This window comes from Channa argus, chromosome 14 (genome assembly GCF_033026475.1).
Source record: "Channa argus isolate prfri chromosome 14, Channa argus male v1.0, whole genome shotgun sequence".
NCBI lineage: Eukaryota > Metazoa > Chordata > Actinopteri > Anabantiformes > Channidae > Channa > Channa argus.
In genome coordinates this window covers 3,162,580-3,179,001 of record NC_090210.1, presented here as the reverse complement: position 1 = coordinate 3,179,001, position 16,422 = coordinate 3,162,580, and the positions used below count along the sequence as shown (strand labels likewise).

Genomic DNA, 16,422 nt, shown 5'->3' with positions numbered 1-16,422 from the left:
AGTGTCATCTGGTCTAACAGCTGAGAGATTACAGTGTTTGTGGAAGTAGAATCATTATTGTTTAGCTAAGGATCTTGTCCGTGAATGTCTTGCCAAGAGACAAAGACCAAACAAAATGTAATAGTGAGTGCACATCAATGGGCATGTCTGTGAACAAGTGTGCAAGTGTCCATGTATATCGTCCCCTTGTTGTGTTAATGTGTACGTGCTGCATGCTGACACAGCATCCACCTCGCTGGAAGTGCTTGTCTGCACGTTTTTATTTGCCCATCATTCATCAGCTCAACTACAGTCCCACCAGTTTTTGAATATCATCTAACATCTCTCTCATAATTTAGGCACATTTATAAGTCATGCAGCATATTGCTATTAAAGTCATTTTGTTGTTTGTTGCATGCACCTTGCCGTCGATGCACATAGGTCAGCTAGTCTTCACAGGCTCAGGGTGTTTTCTGGCATATGGAGCATATGGAGCATTAATCACAAGACACCATTTGCATAGATGTTAACTGTGCTGAACAGCTGGATTCTGTGTGCACTGTGGAGGTGTGGGGTCGTCAATGGCTGCAGTTCCCACCGTCAGACCTGATCTGAATGCAAATACACAAGCTGAAGCTCAGACTTGGCTGCATTGCAGCTGCTGGATAATAGATAATACAGTAAGAGGCTTCTTCCTCTATGTTTGTCCAAATGTGTATTTACATTATAATTTAATTTGGTCTATGTAATTCGATCCATGCGAACATGCAGACTGCAAACGTGACCCTGGACACAGGTATACTCTCACCATTTAATGTCACAGTACGTGTACAACACTAAAAATTTTCCTTAAAAAAATTTTTTTAAAAAAGCTAAACGCACCTCATTTATGACCTACCACTCCCTGCTCTCTCTCTCTCTCTCTCTCTCTCTCTCTCTCTCTCTTTGCTGCTTCGGGTTTCAATCCCTGTGTACAGTAAGCATACAAGTACAATCAATACCCAGCAGATACATGGTGGGATGGGACAAATCTCTGCTGCAGAGCTGTATGTGCCAGCTGGGTTTTTACACTTCACAGAGCTACTGGCCAGAACTAAAGCGCAGCCTCCTCAACAAGATACATATGCAGATATTGTATTTTATTCTATTTAACTTAACAGCGCTGTTAATTATTTATAAATCATTTGAACACTTGCTGAAAAAAGCAAAAGGATTAGTGAGCTTTTCCACTTTTCCAGGTTAAGAACAAGCAGATTTTGCTATCATCAGTTTGAGCTGTCAGTCCTCATTTCAAAGAGAAGGGGAATTTGAGATCCACTAGCTGGGCTGCTTGTGAATCTCACTCTGAAAAATTACACAGCCTCTGCAGCTGAGCAAGAGCAGAGGCTGTGTAATTTGTAATGTTTTTAGCTATTTGTATCAAGCTCTAGAGGCTTTTAGCAAAAGCGTTGAACAAAGTGGTAATAATTAGTGGCAAGAGATTTGTACCAGTTGTCTGTAACTGTCACTGCCAGTCTACATGTTATTTAAAGGCTCCACTCCCATCCCACAAACACGCTCAGCACATGGCTGACATGTCACACCATCATTTGATAGACTAACAATCTGGATCTCAAAAAAAAAAGCAAGGGGGGGGGGGGATTAGGCAAGCATCTATCTTCACTGCATGGTTGCACATAGGCCTTCTTGTGCTAAAGCATCCCAGGTCTGAATAAAACATGAATGGGGAAATCAGAGAAAAGAAAAATAGCAACTCTACATCCAGGGCTCTCACTGGATGCTTCTGCTGCATAAAAGTTCAGTCAACCATCAGTGTCACTTGCCCAGAACATCTGCCAACCTCTCTAGCAAGATGGTTTAAAGATAAATACAGGCAGGTGTCTCCGATGTCGTCCTGCAGGAAGCTGCATATTCCCAGATTCACTCTCTCCCTCTCTTCATTTCTCTTTTAATTTCTCTTTCTACCACTCTTGGAAGTGTGGGAAAGGCTCCTGGCTGTGATGTGCTTTCCACATGCCAGCTGAGAAATAACACCTTTTTCAAAAGCCTCCAAAGCTGAAGAAAGCTGCATGACGAAGTGCTTATGGGCCATATTTATAGTAAGTGTGGCAGCACGTTGTATAGAGAAGGGTAAAGATACCACTGCAATCTGAAGAGGACCAATTATGTTGGAGGAGAGAGCTCTACCTGAATCACTGTTACTCTCTAATTCTGTTGTCTGTTTGTTTTTCTAAATTTAAAGCAACAGCTAATGAATTTTGTTAGGTACAAGGGAATAAAGGAGGCAGCACAGAGTATGCAGTTGATTGCTGAAGGGGTATGTGGTGGTCTGCAGTACAAAATATATGCACTTAGTAGGTAATTTTAGTTAGTTGGGATTAGAGGTGTGGGGGATATTGACTTTACACATATTTATTATAATGTTTATCATAATATTTTACAATTTCTTTTCCATCTAATGAAATATATAAATATATAAACATATAACCGCAGTATCATTCGATATTTTGTCATCAATCCGACTGTAAAGTGTTATTTCATTTTAGAACTTCACCAAAATGTATTTTGCACCTCATGTTCACTCCACCGAGAACACAAAGACCTGACGTAAAAAACACTTTACAATCCAAAAGAAATGATTAGAACATCATCATCAGTTACTTAACCAAACCGCTTAAGTAGCTATGAACAGAAATTTTCTTTAAAAGTTTGTTCACATCAAATTAAAAATTACATTTATATTATATTTACCAGAACCTCTGGTAAACATTCTGGCTGAGACATTTTCAAATGATAGAGGAAGCTCTTTTTACACTCACCCATTGGCTCTAACAACATGCAGAATTGTATTTGTTGCTGAAATAACCACTAGGCCCATAATGCAATAGCTCTTTAGGACATTTCTGCTGACTAAGAGACTTCAGAGAGTCAGCATCCCTTCAACACTGCTGCAAACCTGGGACTCAATTCAATCAAAGCTGCATTGCACCACTCAGCAGTCCTTCAGTGTTTTATCCTATTTGTACTGATAAAAGTCAGGATAAAGTTTGGCCCTTACGCTTCCAAATCCTAAATATAATTTTTCCAAAAATAAACACTTATTGCTGATTTATATGACATTTGATTAGTTACAACAGTCATTGTTATTTTATCATCAGACATTGATTGATTATCAGATGCTTATCCTTTCAATTAACATTATTGTTTAAATTACACAAAATTATAATGTTTTCTTCATCAGAGTCACTATCAATTAATCAAGAGAGGATGATTTTGGAGTGTTTTTCAAATAATACAGAGATGTACTGTATGAGCTACTGGTGGCCTCCACTTGTCAGACAGTTATGTAAGTCTGTGAAAAGACAGACTAATAGCCTACAGGATAAATTGATTAGATCGGAAGAAGCAGAATAATTCTGTGAAATTAAGTGACCGAACTAAGAGGACATTTAGCTCCCGTCCTGTCTCTCCAGCTAGTTTTAAAGATCCAGTGTATAGTAGAATTGATTTTGTAATCACCTAACTGCGATGACCAAAGGTTGACTTTGTCGGGTTTGACATTTAAATTATGATGACGGAAAACATCCCCAGAGAGTGATCAAATGAAAATGTTAACGGCATCTGAATAAAGGTGCATTAAGAAAGATCCGTGGCAGAATCTGTGAATGTGTGTTTGAGGATACAGGGAGGCTAGTGGTTCTGTGCTATATCTAGTAAAACGGTAACTGTACTTTTTTTTTTATTTGTTTTTTATGAAGTTCAGCAAATGTAATTTCTGAGTGAAAAGTATGTGAGCTGTTGTTCATGTTTTAGCATGGACGTCAACCCCGGAATGGAGACACACCATTGCTGTACTACATATTTAAAATGACTCATACTGTAGAGATTATTTTATCGTCATCTGTGATCAAGACAGCAATCATTGCTTAGCAGGAAATAGACAAACACTTTGATGTGACACATTTTATCATGCTGGGCTACCGGGTACCTGAAAGTAGGAGGTATTTGTCTTAACTTCATCAGAGCCAGGAGAGGCCCGAAGCACTTTGGGTGATAGTCCACTCCATACTGTGTTGTTCATCAAGAGCGAGAAGGACAGATGGAGGTTTCAGTCAGAGGAAAATCAGAGCGTCTCTGCAGATGGAGACGGAACATCCCAGAGGAGTGGCACAGTCAGCCTAGCACTGAGAGCTGAGGGTGCTTTCTTCTTATGCAACATACACTTGCTGCTATCAAGTAGTGGGATTTTGCGATCATCTAACTAAAGGTTATTACCATAAATCCCGTCTACATTCCTTTCAAAGATGAGTTTGGAGCAAAGTTACACATATTTTCTTGTATATCTGCTGTGTGGTTATTACAGAGATGATCACTCCCCCACCCCCCACCCCCCCCCCCCAAAAAAAATGTTTGTCACCCTCTATCACCTTGCCAGCAACACTGTTTCTTAATTAGCAGACAAAGTGGCAAATACCAGACAGAGGGTTTTGCTGGGTTATGCAGAGAACGCGCTGAAAATTAGAACAGACTCGGGGAAAAAAAACGCAGGTCTGATGTTTGAGACAAAAGACCCGAAGAAACATTCTGCATTAGTTAGCTCCTCTCAAATCTGGCCATGTACATCCATACATAATCATTTTTTAAAATTTCAAATAGTCCAAGTCATTTTCATTCTGACAGCCGCACTTGCTTTCATAGAAACCCGTGGCCTGTCTTAATTTCATGGGAAATGGTCTGTGAAATTAAAAATGAATCAAATTATATATATTATACAATACATACAGTTAGTGTGTCTGGCTGATGACATTGAGACAGTCTCTGGAACGACACTGCTCTCTGCTGGAGCAGTACTTTTTCTGCAACGGGAGGTTAATGTACAATGATCTATATTGTATCTTTAAATAGTCACTGTAATCCAAGTCACATTTTGCTACCACAACCTCCACATTTCTATTCCTATTAAAGCTTATATGCAGGCACTTTACCAATAGATATATTTTTACATAAATTCAATATGATAAGACCAAATCATCAGATTTGAAATCGGAAACCACACATATGTTTCCTAAAAAAACCATTTCAATGGGATTTGTTATTAGTAAAAAAACATGCTCATTCATTTTCTGTCAGCTACACTCCCGTGTTTGCAAAAAGAAGACCTTGTTTAGACAGCTTATCAAAAAAAAACTCATTTAGTCTTTTGGATTTATTTAAGCCATCACAACAGTTGATTCAGCTTTGTGGAGAAACCGTCTGGAGATAATGTTTGAGGAAAGACACGGTGTGTGCAGGAAGGACACTTTTCTTCTTTGTAAATGAAACTCATTCCCAATATCCTGCAAAATGTTGTAGATGTTGTAGAATATAAAAGTATGAATCATGTTTTAGTACAGCCATAGTTCTTCCTTGTAAAGGTCTTGCTACATTTTGAACATGCGATTGGCAGCTCCCCTGTATGAACCTGCATGGTTTTTTTTTTCAGCTCATTGTTTAATCAAAAGGCTTTGCTGCAGACCTCACACGCAAATGGCCGCAATCTGAAGTGCTTGTCTCTATGGTGAGCCATCAAATGCGATCGCCTCTTGTGACACAAGCCACAGCATTCACACGTATACGGCCTTTCCTCTGTATGCTGAACCATGTGAAGTTTGAGCGGAGCTGCACTGGTCCCTGTGCGTTTATACAGATCCCATTTAAGGTGAATTTCCTTCCGCATACTTAGGACAGATAACCACCTGTGCTCTCAGGCAGTATTTTATGCTAAACACTGGGAGAAGACATCGTCTGTGATTGGTGCAGAATCCGATACGCAGATTTGTAGCTTTTCCCGCATGTTTCACAAACGCATGGTGTTATGTTTGCAGCAGAAACAGTTTCGCTAACCAGATATAGCTGTTTGTAACATTTCAGACCGAGTGTTTTGTTCTGCTGATGTCGAACCAATTTACCACACGTCACACATCTTCTCACACATGGTCCACTTGATGATATTAAGTATGTTGGATGATTGGAAGTTCCAAACACTGATAACTAAGCAATGGTTGGAGCAGTTTTAGCACTGCTGCTTATTTGACACGTGCCAGAAAACATTGTTTTATGGGGCTCAAATTTAGTTTGACTCCACGAAAACTCTTCAACGGGGTTTGATTTGCAGGGGTGACATGCGCTTGCTACTCTCTGTGGTTTAATGACAATCACACAGGTCTTCTGGTGTTTGTCAAAACGCATTGGGTAAGTGAAAACCTTACAACATGCACAACAAACAAGGCTACAGTCATTATTCGACTGCTCAAAGTCTGGAAGCCTATTCTCATGTGACAGGCTGTGGGTTGACAGTGCTGCCAATGATCGATGCTCATTACCACTTCTGGGGGCATTACTGTTGGGGTTAGGATGTATATTAGTCTGGTCAAAAGGTTCTTCTGGCTAACAGACTTTAACCAGTCTGTTCATTAAACAACCACACATTACGTGCCACTTCTGACATTATCTCTTCACAGTTTACTTCTTTTAATTAATTTTTCAAACTCACTTCCAACTTAGTTCTCCCTGTGCCAATGTTCAATGATCACAGGGATCCAGATTTGGCAGCTCTGTCTCCTTCCTCGCTGTCAATCTTTAGCAGGTGATGGGACAAGCTGAAAGGGATACAGTCATCACCTGAAGAAGACAGAGCTAAAAAACAAAGAGAATAGTGTCAATATGAAATTTCATAGTACAGAAGATAAAAGGGATTTGAGTGAACATCCCTCAAAGTGATGTTCCACCCTGTGGAGCTTCATCGCTATAGTGTTTGTGATACTGAAAAAATGTGTACGAAGGTTCTGGATGATTCATGAAGTGTACAGATTCCTTCAAGATAGAATGGAAGCGACTGAGCCCAAAGGATGTCTGGGAAAAGGGGAAACACTATTGACTATGCTGAAATTTAATTATATTTCAAATAACAAACTGTTCTCAGTATTTGTTATTTGATGATTAATTCACTCAAATTGCCTTTTGAACTATAGCATCTGTTTATGCTATTTGGAATTTATCAGTCAATTAATGAATTTTATGATAAGGGAAACAGGCCTGACAAGTCATTTATCAGACCTGTTCTGAATATTTTATATATATGTAGGTGTGCAGTACTTATTCTCTATGCCATCCTGTATGTGTCCAGGATAACTGTATATCAGATACGCACCTGTTCAAAGTCTGGAACAGGCAGCAGCTTCGGGAGACTGAGGATGAATTTTCTCATTAGAGCCTGAATCATATTTTGCGCCAAACACTGTTGGGAATATTTACTAAAGGACAAAGACAAATGTTCTATTATTTTTACAAAATACTTGCGGGTGTTGCACGTTGGTGTTACTATCCTCAAGGTTATATTTAAGCCATTCTAAGTAATGTGAGTAATGCGATAACATCTAGTACCAGCAAACACACCTGATACAAAATATCCCACTGGCACTGGTCATTCACTTGTGTGTGAACAAGCTTCAGGAAGATTGTTGCAAAGGGGTCTTACAAATAAAAAGCACATATAAGTCAGTATCTCTAAGTATTTTCAAATGATAAATAGGGAAATGGGGAATTAACAAGAGCACTTACCTCTTTATCCAGTTGATTGATATGGCTGTTTAATCTGCTCAGGTGAGGCTGGATGGTCTGAGGGCCGGCAAAATCGTTACTGAGGCATAACTCTAGCACCACCTGTTGACAGAGGACATGATCAAACTACAGTAAACCTCTATACTGTAATTGACAGTTGGATGTCAGGGCAGACGATGTGTCTTTATGAATCTTTGTTAAATAAAAACTTTCCACAATTAGGGAGTTTGTCAGTTGGACTCAATCCTTTAAGCAAATCAGACTGTGTTTACATGCCACTGCAGTTTAATTGAGAACTCAGTTAATTCATATATACATTTTTCACGATGATGCATGAACATGTAAAATGTTTATTTGCAAACTAACGTGGAGAAGATTAAACCTGGTTGTGGTACCCACCTGTGGCTCATACCTTCCTACTGTGATTTGCTGTTTTTCAGTCTGCATAAACTAACTTGCAGTGTTATGCACTAACATTTTGACATCTACTCACACTTTCCTGCGACTACTGCACACATACACAAAAAGATCCATGCAAATCACCTCCGCTGGCCTGTTTTAGTGATTGATTATTAAATGCATTAATGAGCAGCATGGTTAAGGGAGCTGATTTACCAACTTGAAAATAGACGTAATATATGTTTTACATTTTAATCTATAAAAGATTAATTTTAGCTATTAGATGCCATGTGTTCAGTGGACTAGAAGACTCGAAAAGCACTTAGTTAGATTCAATCACTGCGGATACTTTGCAGACCCTTTGTGTCTGGCAGATGGAAGGTGAGATTTTATACTACTGAAATTGCTCTAGCTGTCTATCAAAGTACGTAAACCCACAACTAGCTGGAATCTGTCAGTGTGAGAGAGCAACCCAGGGACTGTTTGCAGTACTGAGGTGATGAACTCTTCCAGCAGACATAAAACCCTGTGCTTCACTATCTGCCACAGAGCTGCAGACACTTTTCACTGGGGGTAGAAATTAAAGAAACATTTATTGCATTCTGGCTGGGGTCTGGCTGTGAAACACAGAAGCTACAACCAACAAGAAAAAGAAGAGTGAGAAATATTTTATAAATGTCATCTTTGTACTTGCTAAATTCTATATTCATAAATGTACATTTTGTATGTAAAAATGTACAACAATAGGCCAAGACATTATAAGATATTTTAAAAGCATAAAATGTCCCCAAGATATAAAGCCTTTGCAAACATAACACCTCTCTGACTATGACTGATATGTAGTGTTTTGTTTTTTTTCGATTTTTATTTAAATATATTTTTCTTTGTCTTTCTGGACACCGATATATTATTCTTAGGCTCGCTTTTATTTTGTATTTGTTCATCGTTCAAGTTATTTAAAAAAAACGTCTGACTTCTCCTCGGGAACCGTACGTCACTGCGTACAAGCGTGCCCGGAAGTAGTAGGCATCTGCAGTATTTATGTCGCACCACAGCCGCTTTTCATCATTTATCCATCGCACTATTGAAGACCGCCACTAGATGGCGGCAGTGTAGCGATCATTACATGAGATGTGCCTTTCAAACACGCTGTAATGCAAAGGGCTTTTTTGCGTTCTTTTAAATTGCTAATAATTAAAATAATAATAATAATTAAAATATTTATTATTAGCTTGCAATGTAAACATTTACTGTTTTACTCCCTATTTGTAATATTTTTAAATTATTATATTGGTCTTTTTACTCATTCTGCTCTGACAACTGTAATTGCATATTATAATGCAACCGCAAGGGGACACAAGCCAGTGTCTTCTTGTGCCAGTCCCAAGTCTGGATAAATGCAGAGGGTTGTGTCAGGAAGGGCATCGGACGTAAAACACATGCCAAATAAAAAATGTGAATCATGACTTTCACACCGAAAATGACTACCGGATCGGTCGGGGCCCGGGTTAACAACGACCGCCACCGGTGCTGTTGACCTACAGGGTACCGGTGGAAATTGGACTACTGTTGGTCGAAGAAGGAGAGGATGAAGGTGTGTTCGTAGGCAGAGAGAGAAGAGGAAAACCAAGAATGTAGGACTGACAGTAGGGACTCTGAATGTTGGGACTATGACAGGGAAGGATAGAGAGTTGGTTGAGATGATGCAGAGAAGGAAGGTGGACATACTGTGTGTCCAGGAGACCAGGTGGAAAGCAGTAAGTTTCAAGTTGTTCTACCATGGGTCAGATAGGAAGAGAAATGGAGTAGGAGTTATCCTGAAAGAGGAGTTGGTGAGGAATGTTCTAGAGGTGAAAAGAGTATCAGACAGGTCGATGAGTCTGAAGCTGGAAGTTGAAGGGGTGATATTCAATGTTGTGAGTGGTTATGCCCCACAGGTAAGATGTGAGTTAGAAGAGAAGGAAAAATTCTGGAGTGAGTTAGATGAAGTGATGAAGAGCATCACCAAAGGTGAGAGAGTGGTGATTGGTGCAGATTTCAATGGACATGTAGGTGAAGGGAACAGCGGTTATGAGAATGTGATGGGCAGATTTGGTCTTCAGGACAGGAACACAGAAGGACAGATGGTGGTAGACTTTGCAAAGAGGATGGAAATGTAGTGAACATAGGGTAACATAAGAGCGGAGGTAGAAGCACTCAGGTGGACGACATCTTGTGTTGATGTTGTAATCTGAAAGAGATCAGTGACTCTAAAGTATTGGTAGGGGACAGGATGGTGGTGTGTAAAATGATGCTGGTGGTGAGGAAGATGAAGAGGACAAAGGCAGAGCAGAGGACGAAGTGGTGGGAGTTGAAAAAGGAAGAATGTTGTGTAGTTTTCAGGAAGGAGCTGAGACAGACTCTAGGTGGTCAGGAAGTGCTTCCAGATGACTGGACCACTACAGCTAATGCGATCAAGGAGACGGGTAGGAGGGTACACGGTGTGTCATCGGGCAAGAGGAAAGTGGACAAGGAGTAGACAGGCGTACAGGGAGATACAGCGTAAGGTGAAGGTAGAGGTGGCAAAGGCCAAACAAAGAGCATATGAGGACTTGTATGTTAGGTTGGACAGTAAGGAGGAAGAGATGGATTTGTACAGGTTGGACAGGCAGAGAGATGGGAAGGATGTGCAGCAGGTTAGTGTGATGGGAAGATGGAGGGAGAAGAATTGATGAATGAGGAAAATGAAGAAGAACAAAGAGTAGAAAAGGTGACTGGTGTGGAGCAGGAAGTAGCAAAGATTAGTGCTAGTGAAGTGAGGAGGACGTTGAAGAGGATGAAGAGTGGAAGGGCAGTTGGTCCTGATGACATAACCTGTGGAGGTATGGAAGTGTCTAGGAGACTGGTTTGTTAAACAAGATCTTGGAAAGTGAGGGGTTGCTGAGGACTGGAGGAGAAGTGTACTGACGCCTAGTTTTAAGAACAGGGGAGATTTGCAGAGCTTTGGCAACTACAGAGGAATAAAGCTGATGAGCCAAACAATGAAGTTGTGGGAAAGAGTAGTGGAAGCTCGGCTAAGGGCAGAGGTGAACATTTGTGAGCAGCAATATGGTTTCATGCCTAGAAAGAGTCCAACAGATGCAGTATTTTCTTTGAGGATGCTGATGGATAAGTACAGAGAAGGTCAGAGGGAGTTGCATTGTGTCTTCGTCTGGAAAACAGGAATAAAGCTTAGCCACAGCAAGACAGAATACATGTGTGTCAATGAGAGGGACCCAGGTGGAACCATGAGGTTACAGGGAGCAGAGGTGAAGAAGGTGCAGGACTTTAAGTACTTAGGGTCAATGGTTCAGAGCAACGGTGAGTGTGGAAAAGAGGTGAAGAGGCGAGTGCAGGCAGGTTGGAACAGGTGGAGAAAAGTGTCAGGTGTGTTGTGTGATAAAAGAGTATCAGCGAGAATGAAAGGAAAGATGTTCAAGACGGTGGTGAGACCAGCAATGTTGTTTGGCTTAGAGACAGTGGCACTGAAGAAAAGACAGGAGGCAGAGCTGGAGGTAGCAGAGCTTAAGATGTTGAGGTTCTCTTTGGGAGTGACGAGGATGGACAGGATCAGGAATGAGGACATCAGAGGGACAGCTTGTGTTAGATGTGTTGGAGATAAAGTCAGAGAGGCCAGATTGAGGCGGTTTGGACATGTTCAGAGGAGAAACTGTGAATATATCTGTATGTACTGCATTAAAAACAGGCTTGATTCTCTACTGGAGATCACTGCATGGGCTCAGGAACACGTCCAGAAATCACTGTCTGTGAACACAGTTCGCTCTGCAATCCACAAATATAAGTTAAAGCTGTATCATGCAAAGAAGAAGCCATATGTGAACACGATCCAGAAATGCTGCCCTGTTCTCTGGGCCAAAGCGCATTTAAAATGGTCTGAGGCAAAATGGAAAACTGTTCAGTGGTCAGATGAATCACAATTTTGAATTCTTTATTAAACCATGGATGCCCTGTTCTGTGGACTAAAGAGGAGATTCAAAAGCCTGAATCTCTGAGGGTATGGAGGTGCATTAGTACCTATGGTTTTGCACAGCATCCCAACATTTTTAAACTGGGGTTGTAAATTGCACAGTTTCACTCACTGCACATTTGCTTATTATACTTATCTTGCGTATTATTCTTATGAGGTTTTAATCTGATTGTAATGGGGAAATGTGGTAACGTGCTTGTGTAACCATGAAGGAGTAAGACAAATAGTAATAATGCGGAGAGAGAATGACAGATGGAAAGAGACAGTGAGATACAAGGAGAATGGGAACAGCAGATTTGTAGCGACAGCCTGCCCAGTCGGAAGTTGTAAGATGGTTTAGGCTAAAGCCTGCACTACAGTTATGGAAACCACTTCGAACTGGAATCCAAAATAATTAAAAATGTATCTCCCATTCAAGTAAAGCATCATTAACAGTGCATTTTAAATACAATTTTAATAGGTAGAATTGCAGAAGTGCAGTAGAATCCCTGATTTGCTTTGAAGCTTTTTTTTTTTTTACATAATGCTTTCATGGCAACAGCCCTGTGAGAGAGCAAATCCATCAAATGCTAGTCAGACAGGATTGGCAAATACTTCTTAGAAGCTTTGGATGAGCCTACTATGTCAGTTTAAGTCCGTTGCTGTTGTTTGTGACAAGTGTCAGCTAAGCTGTCAACCACAGGAAAACAGGTAAACCAGCATTGATACTAGGATTATACAATATGCCGAAATAATCGGTTTCGTACAACGATTCTGCAGAAGTGTCTTCGGAAAATGTATAAAACGGGCAGGAGGGTGCAATTTCCTGTTTCGACACTATGGTCTCTGTGGCTGGTTGAGAATACTGCAGTGCTGCTCTGGAACTATGCTTGTGTCAGGGCAGCACAAAAAGCTGTTTGCATATTTGGTTGAAGGTCTGAAATTTCTTGACTTGATGTTGGATCAGTCATTGACAGTTATGCAGTTAAATCCACTACACTTTTGGATTTTAGTGGAGATGCTAAAGTTTCCACACAGAAAACATATATCAGGTATTTTGGGGAAATGCAAACACTGAGTACAATGTAAATAAAACAGGTTGCAATGATTTAGAAATATATTTGATTTAAAACAGCAAAAAACACAACAACATGTTAAACGGTGAAACTGAGACATTTTCTTGTTTTGTGAAAAATTGCCATCTGATGCCAGCAACACGTTTTAAAAATGTTGGAACGGGATCATGTTTGTCAGTTTGTTGCATCACCTCTTCTTTGAACAACACACTGCAAGTGCTTGGGGACTGATGAGACCTACTGTTTTATTCTGAAAGCAAAATACTTACCCAGAGAAGGTCGTATGGGTCTTGTTGGTATATGGTTGGTTTTTTTTTTTGGTTTTTTTTGCATGGTAGAGTTTTAGGCTACATTCGTGAATGAAGCTGAGTCCATGCAATGATTTCAACTACAGCATCATGTCGGTTTTTAATGCAGTGCTGCCCGGTGGTTTTGGCCTTGTGCCATGTGTACATAGAATTCTCTAGATTCTCGGAAATGTTTAATAATAATATATATCATAAATAATAAAAGTTTATGTTGAGAAATTGTATTTCTATACGTTGTTAAACTTTTTGTGTCTGTCTTTCTTAAAGGGATGAACCTTAACCCACCCTTACTTCTGAAAGACTCTACCTCTCTTTAATGCTTTTTTCATACCCAGTTATGATACTGACCTGTAAAAAAAAATTAAGCCAATTAGATGTGCGATGCTCCACCAAGCATTTCTTTAGCATTACTTTTTCCATTTTTTGTTGCCTTCTTTTAAAAAATGTGGTGCTGGTATCAAATTCCGAATCACATGTGATTCAGAATGTTACTTCTTTGCGTCTTTCCAACACAAGGGGGAGCACAGCCGTAATAAGCAGTGACACAATGAACAATATGGATAAATAAGCCATGGGGAGTAAGTTGAAAGTTGGTACGGTTGCCCTTTAAGATAATAGGCATAAGAATTATTGTCAGTGAACAGGAAGAGAGTGGTTTTTACTGTCTTTGTTTGAAAAAAAAGCTGGTGGTGCAGCAAGACAGGAGCAAAGCTTTCTTGGGTTTTTTTAAAGCCTCCTTCCCGCTCACTCTTCCCCTAACACAAACTCAGAATCCCACAGTAACTGCAGTGTTGTCTACCTCATGCACGGTGAAATTGGACATACAGTAAAAATAGCTCTGTCGCACCAATTTTTAATGCTTATCCATGCAATAGAGCGAAACTTTGCACCAAAAAGAGGCAACTCGGGGCAAATACTGCATTGCACCGTGGTGGGACTAAATCAAATGCTCTGTCCCTCATTTCAGAGAGGCCCTTTGATGTCACTGGAATAAGCTGCAGCTCGTGGAAGGAACATCAAAGATACTCACCCCCAGCCCATGGCCATTCCCTGTTCTGTAGCAAATGTGACTGGAAAGGCCGTAGGGTCCGTTATCTACTCCATGATTAACACCCCATTAACTGGCCATTAATGTTATCAATTACCCCAAGTGGGCAACAGCAACTATTTAATGCTTCTGTGTTACTTTAGGCTTTCTCATTTGAACTGTGGAGCCTTCGGATCACTGCTTAAGATTCCTTTGCTATGTTTCTTTTGTTTGATTTTAATTCTCAGAGCTCTGGTTTATGTCAAATACGATAAACATTGTAATTGTTCTGTATTGGTCTTTGTTGTCCCTCGAATGTACTCACAGTCTCTTTTCTTTATTTTGGATAAAGTCTGCCCGAGTAAATCTGTTTAATGAACAGTAATAGTACGGTATCAATAATTTCATCCTCTTTGGGTCCTGCCAAAAATGCTCCGTCGTTGCCTTACATGGACCCATTCGTTGTTTTTGATGCATCTGTTTCATATATCGTTGATGCTGGTTTTTGAAATCAAGAGATGGTCTGTCATATAATGCAAGTTGTTAAAAAACAAACAAACAAAAAAAAAACCGAACAATTATGAGACGAGCAACTTTTCCTCGGTCCACAGTAGCCTATAAGACGAGCGCATCGTGTAGCCAATCACATGCTCTGCCTGCTCAGCTCCACTAATCGTGGATTAGCCACAACCGACTGCAGTGCACAGCTCTGGGAGGGATGCGTAGTGACTGCCGTTCACCACTCACCCTCTATTTTATTATTAGCTCTCTTGGATCTGGTAGCAGGGCTTTTTCTCCAGCAGCAGCAGCAGCAGCAGCAGCAGCAGCGGCGACGTTTGCATTGCGCAATCGAGTAGCCCGCACGTATTGGGATCTCAGGTAAAGGTGTGGGAATACAGCAGAGGGGGAGCTGCTAGTGCAGGGCAGGTATGACTGAATTGATGGCCCTTTAACTCCAATCCACACCGTCGTAACACCGCGCACCGGAGCACTCCTCCGTTTTCCGCGTCCCCAATGTTCAAGACGGCCAATTACCCGACGGTGGATCCTGCGCCCACCATCATGCACGGCACTTGGTTCACCACAGCATGCCGAGAAAACACGCCCGTGGCGGTGGAGAAACCTAAGAAAAAGGCGTTCAGCCTGGTCAAAATAATGTCTCTCAGCAACAAGAAAGGGCACGGCCAGCATCCGCACCACCACCACCACCACCACAACAACAACATCCCCTTTACGATTCACTGTCACATCGGGAAAGAGATAAAGCACATTTGCAGCAATTGCAGCCGCGGGAACGATACACAGGACGGTGAGTAGCCTCGAACCTTGTGTGGTTTCGCCCGTAGAAGCCCTGCGGTACTGCCATCCAGGATATATTCTTTTCAGTATGTGCGATAGCCAAGACATGTTAGCTGCTCTGTCTCTGAATGTGCTCTGCGTCCACATCATCTGTCGGCTTGTTGGAAAATATTTTGTCATTAGTGCGTCGCTGTTTTTATTATTAAATTGAGAGCAGAAATAGGGGTTGATTCACTGTTACAGTAGTGGAAACTGCCTCTAAGTGGATCAGAACTTCTCATAGGGTTGGGCTCAGGCCTGAACTGTTACTTGTTGGGTTTGAGTCACAAAATATGTTGATGAATCTATTAATTTGTAGGAAATTTTAAGGATTTCTTACACTTACCTAGATGTCACTTCAGGGCATGAAACTATAGAGGCTGTTTGCACAAAGCCATTTCCACTTCAGTGTCATTACATCATCACTCAGCCATCTTGGTATGTAAACAAGTGGTTTTAATTAAAACCAGCCACATCAGTGTCTTGCATTACAGTAGTGAAGAATGTAGGTTATATGCAACACGATGATGGAGAGAAATGCTGTGTGGTTCAAAGTTCACCCACCTTTAAAAAAAAAAAAAATCACACTGTCAAAGTGTAACCATTTAGATCATTATGGGCTCAAAATGTAGATATTGTTGTTCTTTCACAGCATTGTCTACTCAAACGATCAGCTGCCCTTAAACATAGTATGTGGGGGCAAAGTAACAC

The 16,422-nt window shown here is 40.7% G+C and overlaps 1 protein-coding gene across 4 annotated transcripts in view; it reads left to right on the top strand.

Moving 5' to 3' along the window:
* Positions 1 to 16,422, top strand: part of LOC137140782 (phosphatase and actin regulator 1-like) — a 41,407-nt gene that overhangs the window by 3,182 nt on the left and 21,803 nt on the right. For 2 of the 4 annotated variants that reach the window (XR_010916488.1, XM_067529404.1), the window contains exon 1: positions 15,084 to 15,682. The exons of the other annotated variants lie outside the window; for them this stretch is intronic. Coding sequence is in view for 1 of the 2 variants with exons in the window: in XM_067529404.1 (XP_067385505.1) it covers positions 15,388 to 15,682 (295 nt within the window). In the remaining variant the exon portion in view is untranslated. Of the gene's footprint in view, positions 1 to 15,083; positions 15,683 to 16,422 lie in introns of those variants that run through there. 4 annotated transcript variants of the gene reach the window in all.